At 47.0% G+C, this 19761-nt stretch overlaps 2 protein-coding genes across 2 annotated transcripts; one reads left to right on the top strand and one right to left on the bottom strand.

The window, feature by feature from the left end:
• Window positions 1-3254: 3254 nt before the first annotated feature.
• LOC101769822 (beta-fructofuranosidase 1) lies at window positions 3255-8349 on the bottom strand. The gene is made up of 7 exons (XM_004976307.3): window positions 7660-8349; window positions 7496-7504; window positions 6392-7272; window positions 4725-4886; window positions 4383-4618; window positions 4199-4286; window positions 3255-3649 (listed from the first exon to the last, which is right to left on the bottom strand). Exons 1-7 carry the CDS (start codon window positions 8096-8098, stop codon window positions 3446-3448), a joined length of 2019 nt encoding a protein of 672 aa, XP_004976364.1. The 5' UTR covers window positions 8099-8349; the 3' UTR covers window positions 3255-3445.
• Window positions 8350-12277: 3928 nt separating this feature from the next.
• LOC101769143 (bifunctional adenosine 5'-phosphosulfate phosphorylase/adenylylsulfatase HINT4) lies at window positions 12278-15572 on the top strand. Its single transcript, XM_004976306.3, has 6 exons — window positions 12278-12569; window positions 12666-12712; window positions 13804-13880; window positions 13998-14064; window positions 14185-14262; window positions 14371-15572. The coding sequence occupies exons 1-6, from the start codon at window positions 12435-12437 to the stop codon at window positions 14471-14473; spliced, it is 507 nt and encodes a 168-aa protein (XP_004976363.1). The 5' UTR covers window positions 12278-12434; the 3' UTR covers window positions 14474-15572.
• Window positions 15573-19761: the final 4189 nt, after the last annotated feature.

The following is a 19761-nucleotide window of genomic DNA, read 5'->3' as shown; positions in this document are numbered from 1 at the left end:
GGCCGGCCCCGTCCCAGGAGTACTCCACTCCTTCCCTCCGATCCCATAATTTTAGAATTTCAGGTTCAAAATTTATCTCAAAACAAGTGCACATATTTAGCAATGGGACCATCCAATTCTACTATTTTCTCTCCTCCCAAAATACAATAATTACATCTTTATAGCGGGTATATATCTCACCAACATTTTCACCTAAACTCTAGAAGTGCATTTATTTTGGGACGGGGAGTACTCCGATTCCGGTTACATGCATGGGATGGAACCGATGAGGGAACGGCGCTTCATCGGTTTGATATGATCGCGGTTTGGTTTTCCCTCTCATGGGTCAATGATTGCTGTGTTCCCGGTTGCCGTGTTGCCAGCACAGTTCGCGCGCGGCAGCATCGGAACTGTCACGTCGATACGATCGCCCCCGGCCGTGTGGAGTGTGGACGACACCAACGCGCGTCCGCCGCCGGGCCGGCCACTGTTTCGATCGACCCCAGCAGGTGCCTTGGCGCTTTCCGCCGCGCGATGATGGCCTATGACGAGCCGTGTCAAGAAAATAACTGGAGTACTGTAGTACGTAGCGGTGTAGTACTGACATTTCCTCTCGCTCTTATCCAAGGATGCTACCGTGTTTTGTTTTTTTTTTAAAAGGATGCTACTGTGCACGCGACGGGTATAAATGTATAATGGGAATGATATGGGAAGGTAGCCAGTAATATGTTAAAGAGAAAATGGCTTTGCGGAGCATCTGATCAGGTCATAGAATCGATATGACAGTTTAGATTGGTCGGCGTTCCATGTCAGTGCTGGCTAGCTCGCATATCGTGTCAACTCTGAACTGTTCACAGTTTTTAGAGACGGTTACCAGTTCTTCTAGAGATGGAATTTTTTGCGGATTCTTTTGACACGGATATTTTACGGTTCTATACATTTTACAGTTTTAGTGAGAGGGAGACTGGGAGAGGCAGGGAGCTACGACTACAAGACTTGCCTTTTTCCTAACAGTCTTCTATTATAAAGTGCCCAACAGTGATAGCGCATTTGGTTCAATAGCTGCAAAAACTGTGGGCAATGAGTTTGTGGGGGGTTTACATTGTTGGTAATTACCAAAATTGTAGGAAAAGATGGTAAATTATACAACAAATACTGTTGGACATTTAGAAAAATATATAAATGATGCTAACACTGTACTCTTTTGTAGTGCTATTCCAACCCTGAGAAAAACGCAAGAGAAATTATTCCAATCCGGAATGTTATTCAACGCAAATGGTTGCTTTTATGGGCCGAGTTAGTATTTGCATATTGGGCCTTTTCAAGTTGGACTATCCAGCCCGATGAAAAGTTACCAACCAGGATCACCTTTTGGAGAAAATTATTAGGGATGTTTGCCACACTCCAGAAAAATTAGGACCTTGTTTAGTTGGCCAATTTGGGAGATGCAAAATTACTGTGCTAGCACTGTAGCACACTGTAGTGTTTCGTTTGTATTTGTGAATTATTGTCCAAATATTGACTAATTAGGCTCAAAAGATTCCTCTCGCAAAGTACAACAAAACTGTGCAATTAGTTTTTAATTTCATCTACGTTTAGTACTCCATGCATGTACCGTAAATTTGATGTGATGGAGAATCTTCTTTTTGCATAGTGTCAAAGTTGGAAGTTGGGGGATAACTAAACATGGCCTAGCTCTATTTCACCAACTCTAGAAAACTAGCAGTCAAACACGTCTAGCTCTAACAACTCCAGCTCCAGAAAAAAGATGGAGCTAGAAGTCATATCCATATTTTTTATGAGACTTCCTTGTGAAATTGGTGGTTATTTACCCACCGTGGCCACTCAAAATTGGTGGTTATTTACCCACCGTGGCCACTCAAAGCACAAGCTTAGGTCGGATCGACAAAAGAAAAAAAAACATCGAGGAATCCAGTCGACCCCCTCATTCCGTCGCCGCCTGCCTCCCGCGAACCCTAGCGGCGGCGCTGGTCGCCTTGGCCGCCGCCGGCCAAGTCCCCGGCGAAAATGGATGGCGATGGCGACCCTCCTCCACCCAATCCGGTGATTCCTTCCTTAGCTCCTCCAACCGGCTCGATTTGTCCTCCGCCCATATCGCTCAGAGACAACTCGCGCTGGGCCATGGCGGCCTTGATGGCCTTGAGTCTCGTGGCGTCGAGCGGCGGCATGCTCACGCTCGCGTTCCTCTGCAACAAGGCGCTGCTCCCCGTGAGGGTCCCCATCACCATCACGCTCACGCCGCCCGTCGCCAGGGCCCTCAGCCGCTGGAGGCTCGTCAAGAGCTGATCTGTGAGTCCGTCCACCGATTCGGATTCTCTGCAATTCTAGGATCAGAGCAAAAACTGATGCAACCTTCACCTACTTGTAGAATGATGTGACTGTTGTTTAATTCGAAAGAGTTCCTGTTGAATAATGGTGCTGTGAAGCTGAATTCTGTTCTAGACAAACATGAAATTGGAGAGCAACAGATCAATTTTTTTGGCCTTGTTAGTGATACTGTCATTTGTCAATCTGTCGTTATACATGGTATTCACCATAACTGAGTGGATTTCTGTAACAATTATCTTTGGGTCATAGCAATATAATGCTCCAGATGTCTATGTTTACCTCTTTTTTATAGTGTCTGGGAACTATTTAGTTGATGTCCAACAAACCTTCAGCCATCTATTGGCCAATTTTATTCCTTTTATGTAGTTTTATGCAGAGTTTACGGGGATGAGATGCTTGCATGACCAGAGCCCAAAGACCGAAAATGCTGTAAAGTACTCGTGCTGCTGCGTTGTGCTGCAGATGCGTTTGTTAAATTTTGTATCTTATCACGGATGAAAGCCTTGGAGCAAATGTCTCATTTTATATCATGCCATGCTCACTGTTGAGCTAGTTTTTATTTTTTCCCCCGAAGTACTGTAGTGATAGTACTGTAGCACGTGACAAAAAATAAAATAAAAACTCTCCAAAATGCTTAAAACACAACCAACCATCCACCATGGGCAAAATAGAACATTCCCACCAAATCCTTATATTTCTGGAGCTGGAGCACTACAATTTGCCAAACACGTATAGCAGTTCCATATTTTTCTGGAGTTGGTGGAGTGGAGCTGGTAAAGTGTGGAGCTGGTTTTTGTGACATTAAACTAGGGCCATACAGTTTTTGTCACTTTATTTTTTTAACCTGATGAGACTCATGAGGAGATGGTCTGTGAGATATTAGTTGATGCACTAGTAAAATGAAGAGAGAGAAAACGTTACACAAGTTTCTTGAAGCGCATTATTCATGCAATAGATTAATTATTGTTGTCCCAAAAATTACACTTGTCTCTTCCATCTTCTCAATTTGTTGCTTGTGCGCTAGTTCCAGAGGAAGAGCTAGAAAGAAAACCAAATAATTAAGCAATACTGCTCTACAAATGAGTTCATACACAGGCACATCTGCCTGTCGCTCTACTCATAGAGAACTCGCTGAATACGGCCGGATGTAGGCGGAGTTGAGCTGCCAGATCTTGACGGACTTCGCGGTGACGTGAACGTTGGTAGCGTTGTTGAAGAGGAAGACGCGGGCGGAGTCGTAGATGGCTCTTGTAGGGTACACGCGCGACGTGATGCACGTCCGTCCGCCTTGCGCAAAGCTCTCCACGATGGAGTGATCAACCTGTAAAGCGATACGCAATGTGATGAACGAGTGTTCATTAATAATGGCCAATCCATAATACTAATATATACTGGCATATGAACACGGGAGTTCTTTTACGCTACATAATACTACTGCTCAGTGCTATAGTATAGAGAAGATTTAACCTTTGGGTAATTTAATAATTATTACTCCCTCCGTTTCAAATTGTAGGTTGTTTTAGCCTTCTTATGTGCATAGTTTTTACTATGCTATGTGCATGTAATATCTATGAATCTAGAAAAGCCAAAACGACTTATAATTTGAAATTGAGGAGGTACGTTGTAAAAGTGAGATTCCAAATAGAATGATCTTGTAAACTTTATACCAGTGTCAAAAAATATCATAGTGATGTCATTTGTGTTCTTATATGCTAATATACTACAGGTGAAGGTGAAGTTTTTAATAATATACAATTAATCTTGACCATCGGATATTTTATACTAGTTATTTTCGAACACTAGTATAATCTAATATCGTGTCCCGTAAAAATGCTCGCTGGGGTATTGGCTTAACACGGCAAAGACTTACCAGTATTCTTACTGACAGATTCTCCCCGTTGAGCACAGGTACCACGCTTCCGTAGACTCTCTTAACCAGATCGTTCGCCTTCGAGCCCCTTGGATATTAAACAAACAAGAATTAACAAAAAAATGTAGCTAGTGAGGCTTCAATGGCATGGAGTCTATAGTTCACAAGTGCGCGTCGTAAGTACCTGAGCTCGTCCTGGCAGAAGAAAGTCTTGAGGCTGCCGTCCGTGCCCTTGACAAGGTAGAAGTAGACGGCGGTCTGCTCCGACCGGTCCTCGTCCGCAAGCACGAGCAGGCCGAAGGGCCCGAGCATGCCCCGCCCCGCCGCGCCGGCGCTGGTGCTGCAGTTGAACCCCACCTCGGCCTCCGTCACGGCCTCCACGGCCGCCGCGTCCACCTCGAACTCGGCCTCGATGTCCAACTGATCGATAATGCACGTACACGATCAGCTAGCGAGCTAGAGGAAACGATATATCGAGAACGTGAACTCGCTGCTGCTGATGTTTGCGGCTCGGGTGTGATGTTACCTGTGTCGCCTTGCCGACGTCGAGGGGCACGACGGAGCCGTGGCCCAGCGCGACGCCGCCGAAGCTCTTGCCGCTCATCCGGAGGTTCTCCACCTCCACCACGGGCCACTGGAGCAGGTTGCTGCCGGTCTTCGTGTCCAGGAGCACCGTCCTCGGGATTGACTGCACGTGCATGACGTGGAAAATTTAAAATGGGACGTGCGTGGTAATTAGCAAGAAGCCGATTCATGCTTTTCGTGCGCATCCGTGCATAATCTAGACAGATCGTGGCTCCAAGAAAAGTACAGCCCGGGCAATGAGTTGGTGAACTGCAAACGTGGCCACTGACCTACCCCGATCTGAGGGGTGATGGTTAAAAGAAAACAAAAAAAATATCAGTTAAGTTTATCAATTCCATTCTTTACAGGCAGACATTAGCTAGGGCGCATTTTTCCAGACCAATTTGTTCAATTATTTCGGATCAATTATATTCATGTTGCAGCCGGGCAAAGACAGTGACTCTAGAACGACTTGAACCCAGTTCTGGAGGCAGCACCCAAATAATTTAAGCTTAGCGTGCAGAAGCTAATATGCCCTCCACGCCTTCAACAGCATATCGGCAATGACGATTTATGTTGGAAAAAATAATGGTAACGGCGACAGCTTCACGTCCATTATCAGTGATATATCATTATGCACATGCCCACTTAATCGGAAGAAGCAACCCTTTGAAAAGTTCAGTTTGAAGAGTAGCCCTCCAGAACTCAATTCTCAACTCGCCTTTTGCGTCAACTAATAACAAAGCACAAAATTGAAGTACGCCAGACAGAGACAAATAACTCTTCTACTCCACTCTTCAATATGGCTGTTTTTTTTTTTTATGAAAACTCACCTAGCTCCCCTAAGTTGATCTAATTTTTTTTTCTCAAATATGATTGTATCCTCACGGGGGGCTTTGACTCCAGCCCTCCTGCTAGCCTGCTACGCTGGACGAGACGTGGCAGCAAGCTAATCCGAGTATCCGACCATGCCTGCTTGCCTCTCTCGGCCAATCAGGAAGCAGGTCACGGTCGCACGCACCAGAAAAATATTTCCCCGATTCGCTTACGCCATCGCGCGGTCGCGCCCGTGTTGTTTCTCGCGTGTCCATTGGGCGACAGGAAATCGCCGTCGTTGGGCCCTGATTTTGGCCGGGCGGGTTGATTGCTTGCGAGCGAGATGGGTTGGACTGTTTGTTGTTGGAGGGATTAAACAAATCGGATCGTGGAACTCGTTTCGGATAAAATGGCCGTGCCAGGGCCCACGCAAAAGATTATCGGATCATACCCTCCCTTTTATTTATGGTTTCGATGATCCAGATACAGGAAGAAAACTCTAAAGACGTACCTATTACAGCAAAATTCAAAATTACGTGATTCACCTTTTCGAAAGTCTAAAGTTTTGTAAGGTATAGAGTTTCCAGTAAGTAAGGAAACAAACCCGTTGTCAGAATTAATTAGTAGTGCTGTCATTATACGTAACCCGTCCTTCCCTATCGCAAAACCAGCCTGAAGTACGTTACGTGACACCATCACCCATCATAAGGCAGCCCAAATCATCAATTTACCAGCTGATTATAATAGCCCCCCCCCCCCCCCCCCACCCACCCAAAAGAGAGAGAGAGTTATCAGATCAATATTACTACGTACCTGGAGGGACGCCCAGCCCTTGAGGATGTCCGCGCGCTCGCTGTCGGTCTCGCCGACCCACCCCCACAGCACACGCCGCCGGAGCACGGGGTCGTAGAAGGTCTTGGAAGCGTAGAACTTGCCGTAGTCGTACCGGAGTCCGATCCCGACGTCGTTCACCGTGTCGTCGGGGGTCCAGGTGTCCGCCGCCGCGTCGTAGGTGCCGATGGCGTAGTAGTCGTGCTTGTCGTCGTCGAGGCTGGCCTTCACCACGTGCTTCACCCCGGGGCCCGGCGGCGCCGAGGTCTCCAGCCCGCTGTTCTCACCGGCGCCGCCGCTGCCGGTGGCCACCGGGTAGAAGTCCACGCACTCCCACATGCCAGTGCCGGGCACGACGTGCATCAGCGCCGGATCCGGGTCGTAGCGCACGAAGTCCTCCGTCCGGTACACCAGCGCCAGCCCCGCGTGGCTCCGGTCCTTGGACCCGATGGCGACGCGCCACGCCGTGTCGTTGGGCACCCGCCACGCCGTCGTCGGGTCGCGGAAGTCCTTGAGCCCGATGCCCGGCGGCGGCACCAGCACGGGGTTGGCATCCGACTTGACCCACTCCCGGAGCAGCGGGTCCGAGGGGTCGGCCGGCTCCGCCAGGTTCTGCACCTGCACCGAATCCGCCGTGGATCCCGTGTAGAGCATGACGATCCGGCCGTCGGGAAGCCTCGTCGCCGACCCGGACCAGACGCCGTTGGCGTCGTACCAGTGGTCGGGCACCATGGCCAGCGGCAGGTGCAGCCAGTGGACGAGGTCGCGCGACACGGCGTGGCCCCAGGTGATGTTGCCCCAGACCGCGGAGTGCGGGTTCCATTGGTAGAAGAGGTGGTACCAGCCCTTGTGGTACAGCGGACCTGCACGAGGGGGTAGCGGCACGTGCCGAAACGTGTCACGGTTCACGACATCAATACGAGCGCGAAAGCTTTCGCTAGCTGATGGGGATCGCCAATAATGCCATACGATACGATTAGTACGCGCGCATCAATGCGACCCGTGGAATGCTACGAACCACGAAGAAAAGCATGCTCGAGTTCACATGTGAGATCGATATATGGCCGATCAGGGCCAACAACTTACCGTTCGGATCTGGAGAGGCCGGCCGGTCGAGGAAGATGAGCAGATGACAGATCGGGGCAGCGCCATGTGCACGAGGCGTCCGTGACAGGAACGCGAAACGGAGTTAGCGCCAGATCGAGAAAAAGGAAACGATCGCGTGAATCAGAGATGGCGACGGGCCTAACCGTTCATCCAGTTCTTGGGGGGCTGGAAATGGAACGCCGTGCGCTGCCACGCCAGCATCGCGTTGGTCCAGGAGTAGTCCCGGAGCGCGCCGGCGCCGCCGAGGAGCGGGGCCGTCGACTTCTCGGACACGCCCTCCGCCACGCCGCGGGTGGCGGCCACCTCCACGACGCGGCCCGCGGCGGCGGCGACGTCGCCGCCAGCTGGCGGCATGACGACCCGCTGCCCGTTGTCGACGTGCTGCGACGCGAGGATCGTGACCACCGCGAGGACGAGCAGGAGCACGGCGGAGACGACGGCGGGGAGAACGGTCGAAGACGACGGGCGCCTCTGCCCGGCGCCGCCGGCTGGGGCCGCAGCACGCCGAGGGTCGGTCGCCGGGAGCAGCGGCGAGCGAGCGGCGCCCTCCAGCATCGCCGGATCAGCAACGGGCGGGATCATGGCTGCCTCCGGAAGCACCAGGCCGGCTTCCTGGATATCTAGGGTTCAATTGCTTAATGGTAGAGGAGACCGAGGCATGCAATCGATGGCAAAAGGAGCTTTATGTTGTGGCTGTCATGGAGCTGTTCATACGCAAGGGAAGTCTGAACTCTGAACGAGAGATGCGAACGCGAGAGAGAGGTGGAGCGTTGGAGCAAAGCTAGCAGTATTTATAGCCAGCCAGGCTTATTTGGAAGGACAGAGACGATGTAGTCTGGCGGAGACACTCTTTGCCAATCGTCTGGAAGCCAAGCGCGGCTACCGTACCGGACGAATCGGGCAAGAAAAAAGAAACCGCGCCCCTCTCTGTCGTCATTGGCCAGCCGAGTGGATAGGAGGCCGAGTCAGCGAGACCATGGCCCGATTCTTGTGGGTCATAGAATCGACAGAACAGCGTAGAATATTGATATCCTTAAGCTAGCGAATTCAAAACTTAGTGCCCAAAGTCTACATGAATAGAGACTTGAGGGAGCTGTATTATTTATGTTGATTACTACCTCTGTCCTCAAATATATGAGATTCTATTATAAACTTAGATACTAGTACTATTTATCCAAGTGTATACATGGAATCTCTTGTGTTTTCAGGATGAAGGTAGTACCGCAAAATTATGCATAGAGATTTTCCAGAGCCGAGACATTCCTTTAAACGCAAAACATTCTGTGGCTAATGCTGGCGCAAAATTAATAAGCTTATGTGGTAAGAAAACGGCAATCCACAAAAACATGATAAGCCTAATGTCATTGGCAGTTACGTTTGAAGGCCCATCCAATGAGGCTTCCCAAGCCTAGTGGTGCATGTGGAGCCATAGGAAAAATAGGTGGCACTATCAGGATGTCATTACTCCAGATTATACTTCCCATCCCACCGGGTGGTTGCCATTATGAGTAATGAAGTAGCACGTGATGATCGCTAGGGTAAAGTAGGATGGAGGAACAACACTTAGATGCAATCAAGGCCCAAGATGCCCGAATAACGATCCTAGTACAATAATAACCATTTAACGAAACACTACTCCGTGTAATTGTTCATTTGAATTTGCTTAGATTCAACTACGTATGGCATAACTATATAATTATTATTGGAGTTGTTTGACCACACCAGTTCAAGTGCATCAGTTTATTAAAATTCCTCACAACTCACGTAAACTTTTGACAACGGGGTTTAAATTTTTTAAATTAAATGATTTTTCCAATCCAAAGGAAAAATTTTATCTATATTGCAAAAATCTGAAAAAATCTTGAATTTCAACTCGACAAAGCGTTTTTTCAAGTTTTTGTGCTTACCTTTCAACCCACGAATTTGAACTGCGTATGACAGATTTTTCAACAGCTAAATTAAAATTTTTAAGCGGACAGGCCACATCGATGAAAATTATGCACGCCACCCTTTGAACAATTGTTAATAAGACGATAAACAAGCTTAGTTACAGAAACTATGAGGCTTTTGCTAAATGAAACTTTTGACTGTGAGGCTTTTGCTCAGTGGCAAAAAGGCGATCTTTGCTGGTAGATTATGTCTATTTGCTGGACGGCACAGTTCCTCATCTTTCAACTAAGATCCATTTTCTCAGCATTTGCTGAATGATACTAAAAAACATGTCCCCCAACAAGTATCCACGTAATTTGATACATAATTTGATATGTGACTGTCAACCCTGTCAATTTCTGCCAGCCATGCATGTGGGAAAAACTCCTTTCCCCGATAGCTACTCCATACCATGCGTTGGCTGTTTTCATTTATTGATTCTGTAGGTCTACATTTCCACATGTGTTGCGCTTGATGAGATAGATGCAATCAAATAAGAAGCTGTCTGTGTGATAAGACATCGAAAACGATCGTTTGCTGAATTATTTGACTAAAAAAATGGTCCACTATTTTCTGAAGACACAATTGGAGTGTCTTGTGAAGGGTTCTTTTCAAACTACTATAATTTTTTATGTACAGAGTGTCCGGGCCTAAAAATATTATCCACATCTTTTACTTTGCTGAATAAAAATATTACCAGTTGTTTTTGTTTCGTACGTCGTGCTTCCTACCATCGAGTTTGTGCTTCACTCCAAAGCAAAACGCGCGAAGCTTGGATAATAGGATGAGAATTGAGACAAGCAACTCGAGAGATGTTGTAATTGTACGTACGTATAGGTTGTGCATCTGCTTGACCACTTGGTTTTCTGATAATATAATTTAAACGGACACTTTGTGTGTAAGATCCGGCGTAGAAACTCGCAGACGATCGATTATTCCGTCGTGCGGTCATGGGATGGATCAAGCAACAATTCTGCGAGTGTATTTTTTTATGTAGAAAATTGTGCGAGCTAGCTGGAGAATTCAAGAGAGAGATGAAGCTGAGGAGGTGACTATCTGAAACAAGCAACTGTGCCAAATCAGCCGGTGGAGCGAGCGGATATACACGAGATCCGCCGGGTCATCGCGCGTTCGTGATCGATCAAATTAAGCCGCGACAGGAAACGGATCGGCCTAGCTGGACAGCCAAATTATTAGGTGCTGCGGTCAGGTGTATTTCGTGCGACGTCCTGTCCAAGTGTTCGAATCGAACTGGGAATTTAATACGTAGACAGCTTGGGAGTTGGACATGGATGGATAGGAATTGGATGATGTGCAGTAAACACAGCACCGATCGATCGATGTGTGCTTGTGGGCCGCCGACCGGTCTCCTCCCATCCGGCGACGACGACGACCCTGCCGGTGGTCGGTGGCCAGCGTCCACCAATGGGACGATGCACTCCTTGTCATTTGACAAATGCTGCGATGTAACGTGCCGATTTTGAAATCAACCCAAGAAGAAAGGTTCATGAGCCGACGATGTTATTGTGGAGTAGACAAGTTAATTTGCATGTGCTCGGGAAGCTCTCGTCTACGATTAAACGATGCGTGCGTGCCAAGGACCAAGGTGGTGGAACCATATGGCTAGTCCAAGTCTCGTCGTGCCACCCGATCGATCCCCCCATCGACCGCTGACGACGACGACGTGTGGACATCTGTATCTGCCGGTCAAGTCTGCAGGTTATGCGTTGCACGAGGCAAAAAAGGCCATGAGGTCGCGGACATGTCCCCAAGTCCACGGATAGGCACCGGACAATAGAAAAATTAGACGAAAACCTTGATCCTGCGTGGGCAACCGTGACACGAAAAGTTCCGAGCCAAGCAATGAGGTAATCCGTTTCTGCCGTGCACATCTTCGGTTTGTTTCCAGTTCCACTCCATGCATGGCGTCAATTCTTCCATGTGGTTGAGCCGTATGGACCGACAAGTAGCCGTGTACGAACGCAACACATTCCACCCGACATTCAGACCTGCCTGCCGGTTTCGTCAAGTTCTTGATGCTTCGTGGCTCACGGTTTGCTGAAACTCCCGGGGAATGAAACCGTACCTTGCTACGGCTAAGTTTCTTGGCGTGTCAAGTGTCGTTATTACGAGGTAATCCTGTCCAATCATCGCAAATACAAGTGGGAATTGAACTTGCCACCTGCCACGCGGTGGTGGAAAAGTTTCTTCAATTCATCCTTGGCATATTTCTCTATCATAAGCATTCAGCAGCTATATTTTATACACGGTTGACCAACATTATAGTACCACAGGTCACAGAATAAACACCATGCTTTTCAATGAGGTCCCGTTTGGATCATTGGAATTGAATTCCATTCTAATAATCATAATTTAGATACAAATTAATTAAGCTAATATAATTGTATGTGGAATATATTAGTATATTATTGTTGGTGATATGAGAGAGATACTTATGTGCTGCACTTCTACTATAGGGAAGCGAGTTCAAGAGCGTGCTATAAGAATTGAATTCCATTCTAATAATCATAATCTATAGAATCGATTTCCATCTCACACCCTATGAATTTAAGATAGACTTATATCTAAACTTTGAAAGGTTGTGGAATGCCACGTTCCAAGATAAATTAGCCTACTCCATTAAGTAGATTCTAATTCCTTCGAATGCCCTATCCAAACGGGGCCTAACAAAAATTAACATTCTATTGTCGCAGAGCCAGCCGCAGAAACCTGCTCAGTGAGCCCAACCCGGTAGCAGTCAGTGGGCCTAAGCCCATTAACTGCTACATACATTTCATGGGCCATGGAATCACACGGCGAACCAACAAAACCAAGCCTTCGGCTCTGACGACCGACACGTCGGCGGCGGCATCCCGGACCCCGAGCCGGCCGCCGCGTCCTGGAGCAGTGCTGCTGAGCCGGTCAAGTCCAACCAGCGTCGGGCGGCGCCCCACTCCCACCTAACCCGGATCAACCCGCGGTAGGCGCCATGAGGAAGACCTTCTGCTTCGGGGGCAGCCGCGTGGCCAAGAGGATATCGGAGCGGGCGCCGATGTCCGACGGGTGCGTGTTCTGCGACATCGCCCGCCGCGCCCCCACCTCCACCACCGCCCTCCTCTATTCCGTTCTGTACCACTGCTCCCATCACCACTGCCGATCTAGTGCTGGTTTGGCTCCTCAAAATGCTAACCCCCTTTTATTTTTTCTCCCTTGTGCGCAGGATGACAAGGTCGTTGCGTTCCGGGACATCAACCCGTCGGCGTTCAGGTACTTTTCTGAGAATTTGTTCGTTTGTACAGCACCCTATTGATTGGAGTGGTCTTGATGTCGGGTTACGTGTGATCAGACGAACTAGGGCGGCTTGTGTTCATTTCGTCGAACACCTGAAACAATGCATTTTAGGTTGAATTGGCCATCTTTAACAGAGTAGGGGAAAGTGGAAGTATCCGATTGGAGCTTATTTTTTTCAGTGCTAGCCTGCCACGTTCTGTTTGTCCACTTGAATTGTTTGTCTTAAGCTTGTAGCTTGGTCTCTTGCAGTCTTGCTGTCTAGTATTACTGTGTATCCTGAATCTATTCGGGGGTTGGCCTTCTAAGCACCTTATTTTTTCATATAGATTGATAGATTATGTCCTCAATGTTTTCGTTCAGTTTCACAGACATGCATAAAAAAATGATGCTGTTCCTTATTGCTTAGAAGCTGGCAATACTTAGCCATCTATGCCTATCTCATCTCAGTTGTTATATGAGTTTGGGTGTCCTCTCGAACAATAGGTGCCTATACACAAGTCTTGTTCATTTTTATGAACTTCAGTGTACATGAGCAGAAGCATCACATTTTCTTGCAAGAAGTTGTCAGGAAAGGAATATTTGTCCAATACATTATCATACATTTTACTACCTTATTGAGATCAACATACTGTTTTCGTTGTAATTAGGTGTTTTAGTTTGCATGTACTAATGGCATAGTTGGTTTACAATTGAAGATCTATAACTTGTGAGAAGAAACATTGATGTGTGGTTGGTCACACTCCCACCGTCATGTACATGATGCAAAGTTATCACTAAAGATTGACCTCTTCCTGGCTGTTTGATAATTGTTTCATATGCTAGAGACAAATGAATTCAGGTCTCCTATTCATTGCCAGAAGAAGTTTTTGATTCATCATTACTATCTGTAGTACCCTATTTTCACCTTCTTTTATCCTTTTTTTTGTTTTGTTCTTGTTGAGTTTCATCTCTAGCCTCCCCCAACTTGCTTCCAAGTTGTTGTGTTCTGAGAGCTTGTACTTGCACATACCCAATTTATTTGCTTGAAGATTTGTTTTATAATGTATTATTCCTTGCCATGTTTGCAGGCACTATCTTGTCATACCCATTGATCATATACCAACTGTAAATAGCCTCCGCAAAACAAAAGATGATCACCAGTTAGGTGGGTAATCTCTGGCTTTTTCCATCATACGACTGGCTTTGCTACTGCAGTGTACTATGCATTATAATGCAACCCAGACTTGAGCTGCAGCATTTTTGTTGTTGTTGTTTTTTTCAGTCAGCCACATGGTGAAGGTGGGGAAAGACTTGCTCAATCAAGATGCTCCCAATTCTGAGGAACACAGGTATTGCCAAGAGGAGAGTATATCATCTGTTCTCCTGTATACTTTCAAAGCTGTTTCATATGCAGGCAAATTTTTTTAAAATTGCTTATATATTTCATACATATGTGACCTGCATTGTAGGCTTGGGTTTCATCAACCGCCATTTAATAGTGTTGATCACCTTCATCTTCATTGCCTCGCACTGCCATTTATGCCCAGGTAATTGAGTTCAGGGGTTGATGCTTTTGCTTTTTGAAATAGTGAGACTGATACTTTGAACCAGCCTTTAATTCCCATTTAAAATTATTTGCATGCTTCATATTACAGTTGGAGGCAAGTGAAATATACCCCTCTGGGACCTTTAGGGGGTTTTCTGGAAGCTGAAAAGCTATTGGAAAGGATAAAACCAGAAGCAGAAGTGTACAGTTAGCATCCATACTTTGACCGGTACCTGCTATTCCTGCTTTTATTGACTACTTTGTACTATTCTTTCTGGTCCGTATACTCTCTGTATGTGATGTGTTTATTTACATCGTTTCCTTTTTCTTAAATCTTGTGTCCTGATTTGTACTTATTGTGTTTTATGATCACTGTTTAGACTTCTGGAAATACAAAAGACTAGATCTGATATTTTAGAACTGAATGATCCTAGCTACTCTAGAGGTTGAACTGAGTTTTCATTCTGTGGTTATGTATTGAAATTTGAATAAGTGCCCATCAGCACAATATTAATGAGAAGTTACTCGGCGATTTTAATAGGTAAGAAATCATAACTTATCCCTTGTGCTTTGGTACCTGTAAATCTCAGTCAAACAGATACTGGTGAGCAAGCCATATAAATGTATGAGAAGAAACAGTTCCTTGGTAGAACTTTCTTGTTAAGTCAGGAAGTTAAGTATGGGGATGAATGCGATAAAGAACTTCAAACAGACCTGCTATGTGCTTATGACTCCACTGGTGTTCACTGAAGATCTCTTTGGTCAGCTCACATCAGGCTGGTATACTTGCTATTGCATCAAGCCTGTTGTATAGGGAGTTTCCTTTTAGGTCGGACAGTCCGTGGCTAAAAAAAGGCAAGACAATCTACCTTTGGATTTGGTTCATGGCATGTTGCAGTGTCATCACCATTGATTAGGCAGGTCGCAACTATCATATGATTGTTCCCAGTTAGCTATTGCTGTCTCATTCAATCTTGGAACTCGTAAAGAAATGCAGCTTGTGGACTTTGGTGTCCAGCTGAATGCATTATTGGAAGTACCACAGCATAGAGACCTTGTGGTAATGCTGATGGGCACGTAAACCTGCTCTCCTGCAGCAGTACTTGGGAAGCACCAACTGTTGTTTGCCCCCTTCTAACATCTCTTTTTATTGCATAATTGCCATCTTCCCTCTGCTGGGTCCCATTGTCTGCGGCTACCTGCTACAGGTCTGTTGCCTGGCTGCCAGTTTGTTTTTGTGTCTTATTGTGGCATGGATGCCATATGATTACTGCTTAATATAATTTCTATCTACTAGAGACTAGACTGCTACCAATGATCTTGTAAGCAAATGGGTAGAATTCGTCATGTGCCCATTCTCCGAAGTTTTTTTTTTCCCTGAAAAAATAATGTGGCTGCCTCTACCAGCTTCCATGACCAACGGGCCGGGCAACCAGGAAACCAGGTGATGATGACAGCTTGTATCCTAAAGTGATCGATAAAACAAATGGGTTTATCACTATATGATTGCAAGCAAACAAATACTCCCTCCGTCCCAAATTACTATTCGTTTTGACTTTTTTTAAATACTTATCTTTTGATATGCATGTCTAGATACATGGCTAAAGTGATATCTAGAAAAACCAAAATGAATAGTAATTTGGGATGGAGGGAGTAGTAATGATGTAGCCTCTTGCTTCCACTTTGGTCGAAGCGTGCGATTTAGCAAATTTTGCTTTTGTCGCAATTCTTAATGATCAACAGCACATAGTAGTGCTTCAGCAAAGCACTCAAGATTCAACCACGCCCGGTTGCAGAGTGCGTGTTCGGGTTTTTGATCATTATAAAAGGCTATCTATCATATATAGAAGGTGGCATGACCCACGAGCCAAATCCTGATGCAATAACAATGGTAAGATGACGAAGTTTTAACTCACATGATATGTGCTGTGCACTTCTGCTCCACTTCTGTGCACATCATCGGTTGCATGTGCATTCGCTCTCTTCCGTGCACGCAAAGTCGGACAGTCTTTGAAGTGACTGCTACGTCTCTTTTCTTATGCTGCTGCTGGGAGAATTTAGGCAGCATTTCAAGTCATATGCACCACTGCTACCTCGTGAATCAGAAGGTAAACGTGTCCCGAGCCCCAAACATTCCTCTAGGGGGCGATTGGTTGGCTGCAGCAGCCTCGGGTCAGGCTCCTGACCTGGCCGACGCATGCAACGGAGCCAGGCTCGCGGGAAACAGACTTCATCTGCGTTTCCCGCGAGTCCGTTTCCCGGGAGCTAGGCTCAGCCGGATGCAGGAGCGCGCTAGCTAATAGGTGATTAGCGTGTATTAAGTGATATTAGCGTTTTCTAAGGATGATTAAAGTTTAATAAGGTAAACTAAGAACTATTAAAATATATTTATGCAAGGTAAACATCGTAAGGATACTCAGTTACAAGATTTTATCTCATGCGACGTATCCTTATACAAGCAATCAAACAGTTTCTATTCATAACCTGGTTGGATAAATACATGCAACCAATCAAACTGCAGTTGCATTGCGATCTTACTTTGTCCCGCGTTTGGTTTGGAGATAGGTGGGACGGAGACATCCCTACGAGGGAATATACCCTCCAGATTCGGGATGCTCCTGTCTCACCAAAACGAGCGGACGGGGGCATCTCACTTTGCCCCCATCACGCGCCGTCCGCCATGGCCGTGGACGAGCCTGCAGCATCGCCGGCGGAGCTCGAGGGGAGGGGGGGTGGCGCGGCGAGCCCGCGCGGTGGAGTTCGAGGGCAGGAGCCGCTGAGCATGGTGGAGAAGATGAGGTTGGGAAAAAAAAAAAGAGGATGACATGTGGGTCCCACTAGAAACTGCAGCTAACGGTGTTACCAAAGCCATCCATCCCTCATTTTCAATCCATCGTACCAAACAAAGAATTAGGATGGACCCATCCCTCTTAACTAACACCAAACAGGGATGATCCTATTTCAAAGGATCGGCACTGTTCCATCCCTATTGTCTTCGAACCAAACACATCCTATGCTATGCTATGGTTCTCAGCTGCTTTTGCGTTCGCGGCTGTGGACACGGACCAGAGAGTAGTAGCAGCTCTAGCTTGCCTCTGCAGGGTCCCTCACTCCCTCCCTCGTCCTCTGCCATACGGCAGTATCCAGCTGTCCACAGCTGTTCTCCTCCGGGCAGCGTACGACGCATATCGTGAGGAGGGCAAAGCAGGACAGCAGATGAGCTCATGAGCAGACCCTCGCCTCTTCTCTCTTCTCGTGTCCAGATGTCCTTCACCGAGAACCCTGCTGCCATGGTCATGGAAGCCCCCACCCGGCCACCCGCCGCCGTATGCGAGTCCGTGTCATGGACTCATGGTGGCCTGGGAATCCGAGACAGGGGGAACGCGACGGAGGAGGGAGGTGACATTGTGACAACGTCCTCGCTGTCTCTGAGCTTGCTTCTCAACCTGCTTTGGGCCTTTGGCCGCTGCTGTCACCTGCTTATTGGGTACAGCATGCCCCACATACCCCTGGCCCCTACGAGCCTCACGTCCTTCGCTCCGTACACCAGCTACTTTGCACGAATGGGCGTCGTGCTCTGTAAATCAATGCATCCTTCGTTTTGCAGGATGAATCGTGCATTTGAAATTTGAAATTCTATGGAGAGAGCTCAGTCTAGCATGACCCAACAGAAGACGTTGCAGAAGAGTAGATGATTTTTCAGACAATTTAGCTTGCAAGGCAAGTACTGACCCTGTTTCCAAATACTTCCTCCGTCTCATAATAAGTGCATTTATAGAGTTCAAAATTTATCCAAAAATAAGTGCACATCTAAAAATGGGACCACCTAACTCTGGTTGACTTTTTATACTTTTCCTCCTCCCAAAGTGTAATGATTACATCTTTATAGAGGTATATATGAATTTCTCACTAACATTGATCTCTTCACCCAAATTCTAGAAGCACATTTATTTTGGGACAGATGGAGTACTGGTCACTTTTGACTACTTTATTTGTTTCAAAATATCTGGCACTTCACATTTCCTAAGAAATACTTTCTCATTTCGCCCTTGAACAAATATTGTAGTTTTAAAATATTTGGCACTTCACATTTTCCAAGAAACACTTTCTCATTTTGCCTTTGAACAAATATTATAGGAACGTCCTGAAAACACTTAAATGTTGCTTTGTAAGGGTATTTTGGTCATTACATTCTTGAAAAGGTGAATTGCCATGGTATCTGTGTTTGGTCAAAATTGTCAAGTATTTAGAAACGGAGGTTGGTACTCGTTTACGTTACGAGGAGCCGAGGATGTCCGTATTCGTACCTCTCGCATTGTGTATTTCGAACAGGATGCGTACACCGCTACAGTCGACGAAGCCAGGACGCTGCATAAACAAGGGCAAAAGCCTTTCCGAGAGATGCTGCGCGTACGCCTTCACGGCATGAAAAACGCAAAACCTGGCGCTACATTTGGTTGGAGCACACTGGCTCCAGCTCACGGTTCTCATGATAACGCTGCCACGTACGACGGCGCTTAATAATTCAATGGAAACACTATTCGGCGAAAGATCAATCGAACTAATCCACTTCGGTGGGGCCCCCTAGAGGCCCTTTCGGCTCTTGCACAGGAGTGTGTTTCTGATTCTGTTCATCTTGCATGGTTTAGTACTGGTAGTCTGCTACTACGATAACGAGGAGACGGGAAAAGTGAACGAAGTACGGTGATAGCACTGATTTTTTAGTGATTTGATCAGTGCAATCAACAGTTGGATCCACCTAAACACTGATGATCGCTGTGCATCTGGGGTCCCTGTAATTTATCAGGACGCCTTTAGTTTGATGTAACAGCTCCTCCTACTTCAAAATGCTTCGTCCTTGTCAGTAAGTGAGGAACTGCACTAAAATTGTGTGTTTTTCCTCCGGACCTATTACTAGCTTGTACATTCCTTCTTTCTTTGTTTGTTTCTTTTTTCTTTTTCCTTACTCAAACAGGCGTTGCTGGTCTATTTGCTATCACCTGGTACGCTTCGTGCAAATAATTGCGCTGAGCTCAAGTGAGGGAAAAAAGAAACACAAGTATTTTAATTCATGCGTGCAGGTTTTCTGGAACTCATCAAGCATGCAATGCAAGTACGCTACTACAGCACGGAAAGCCCCGCCATTGTTTTACGTCGAGAATCGAGAAGCACGTCCTGAAATCTTTGAGCCGACGTCCCTACTCCGTCAGGCCGGCCGCCACAGCAGAATGACCCCAGCATTGCGCTTGGCACTTTGGGCCTTTGGCACTGCCACTCCCCGCCTCCTCGGCACCAGACACCTCGCTTCCAGGTCCGGCATTCCCCTGCGCCGGCCGCTCCGCTCCGTACCGATCGCCATTCGCCAGGAAGCGGCCGCCGCGGCTGCGTGTCCTCCATGCACGCATCGTCCCCGTACGGATTTCCCCCACGCGCGAAGATTCACCAGTTCACCACCCGGCCCCAGTCGCGCCGCGCCGTCTCGGCGCTTCAAAACCCCCGT

Source organism: Setaria italica, chromosome VII (genome assembly GCF_000263155.2).
Source record: "Setaria italica strain Yugu1 chromosome VII, Setaria_italica_v2.0, whole genome shotgun sequence".
Taxonomy (NCBI): Eukaryota; Viridiplantae; Streptophyta; class Magnoliopsida; order Poales; family Poaceae; genus Setaria; species Setaria italica.
Note: the sequence above shows the minus strand (reverse complement) of the source record. Positions and strands in the feature narration are given on the sequence as shown.

Excerpts from the sequence above, each read along its gene's own strand:
- LOC101769822 (XM_004976307.3), bottom strand. The coding sequence starts at position 8,098 with ATGATCCCGCCCGTTGCTGATCCGGCGATGCTGGAGGGCGCCGCTCGC. Across the intron at positions 4,619-4,724 it reads ACGTCGGCAAGGCGACACAG|TTGGACATCGAGGCCGAGTT; the intron begins GTAACATCACAC and ends ATTATCGATCAG. Across the intron at positions 3,650-4,198 it reads ATCTGTCAGTAAGAATACTG|GTTGATCACTCCATCGTGGA; the intron begins GTAAGTCTTTGC and ends ATCGCTTTACAG.
- LOC101769143 (XM_004976306.3), top strand. The coding sequence starts at position 12,435 with ATGAGGAAGACCTTCTGCTTCGGGGGCAGCCGCGTGGCCAAGAGGATA. Across the intron at positions 12,713-13,803 it reads ATCAACCCGTCGGCGTTCAG|GCACTATCTTGTCATACCCA; the intron begins GTACTTTTCTGA and ends CCATGTTTGCAG. Across the intron at positions 14,263-14,370 it reads GCACTGCCATTTATGCCCAG|TTGGAGGCAAGTGAAATATA; the intron begins GTAATTGAGTTC and ends TTCATATTACAG.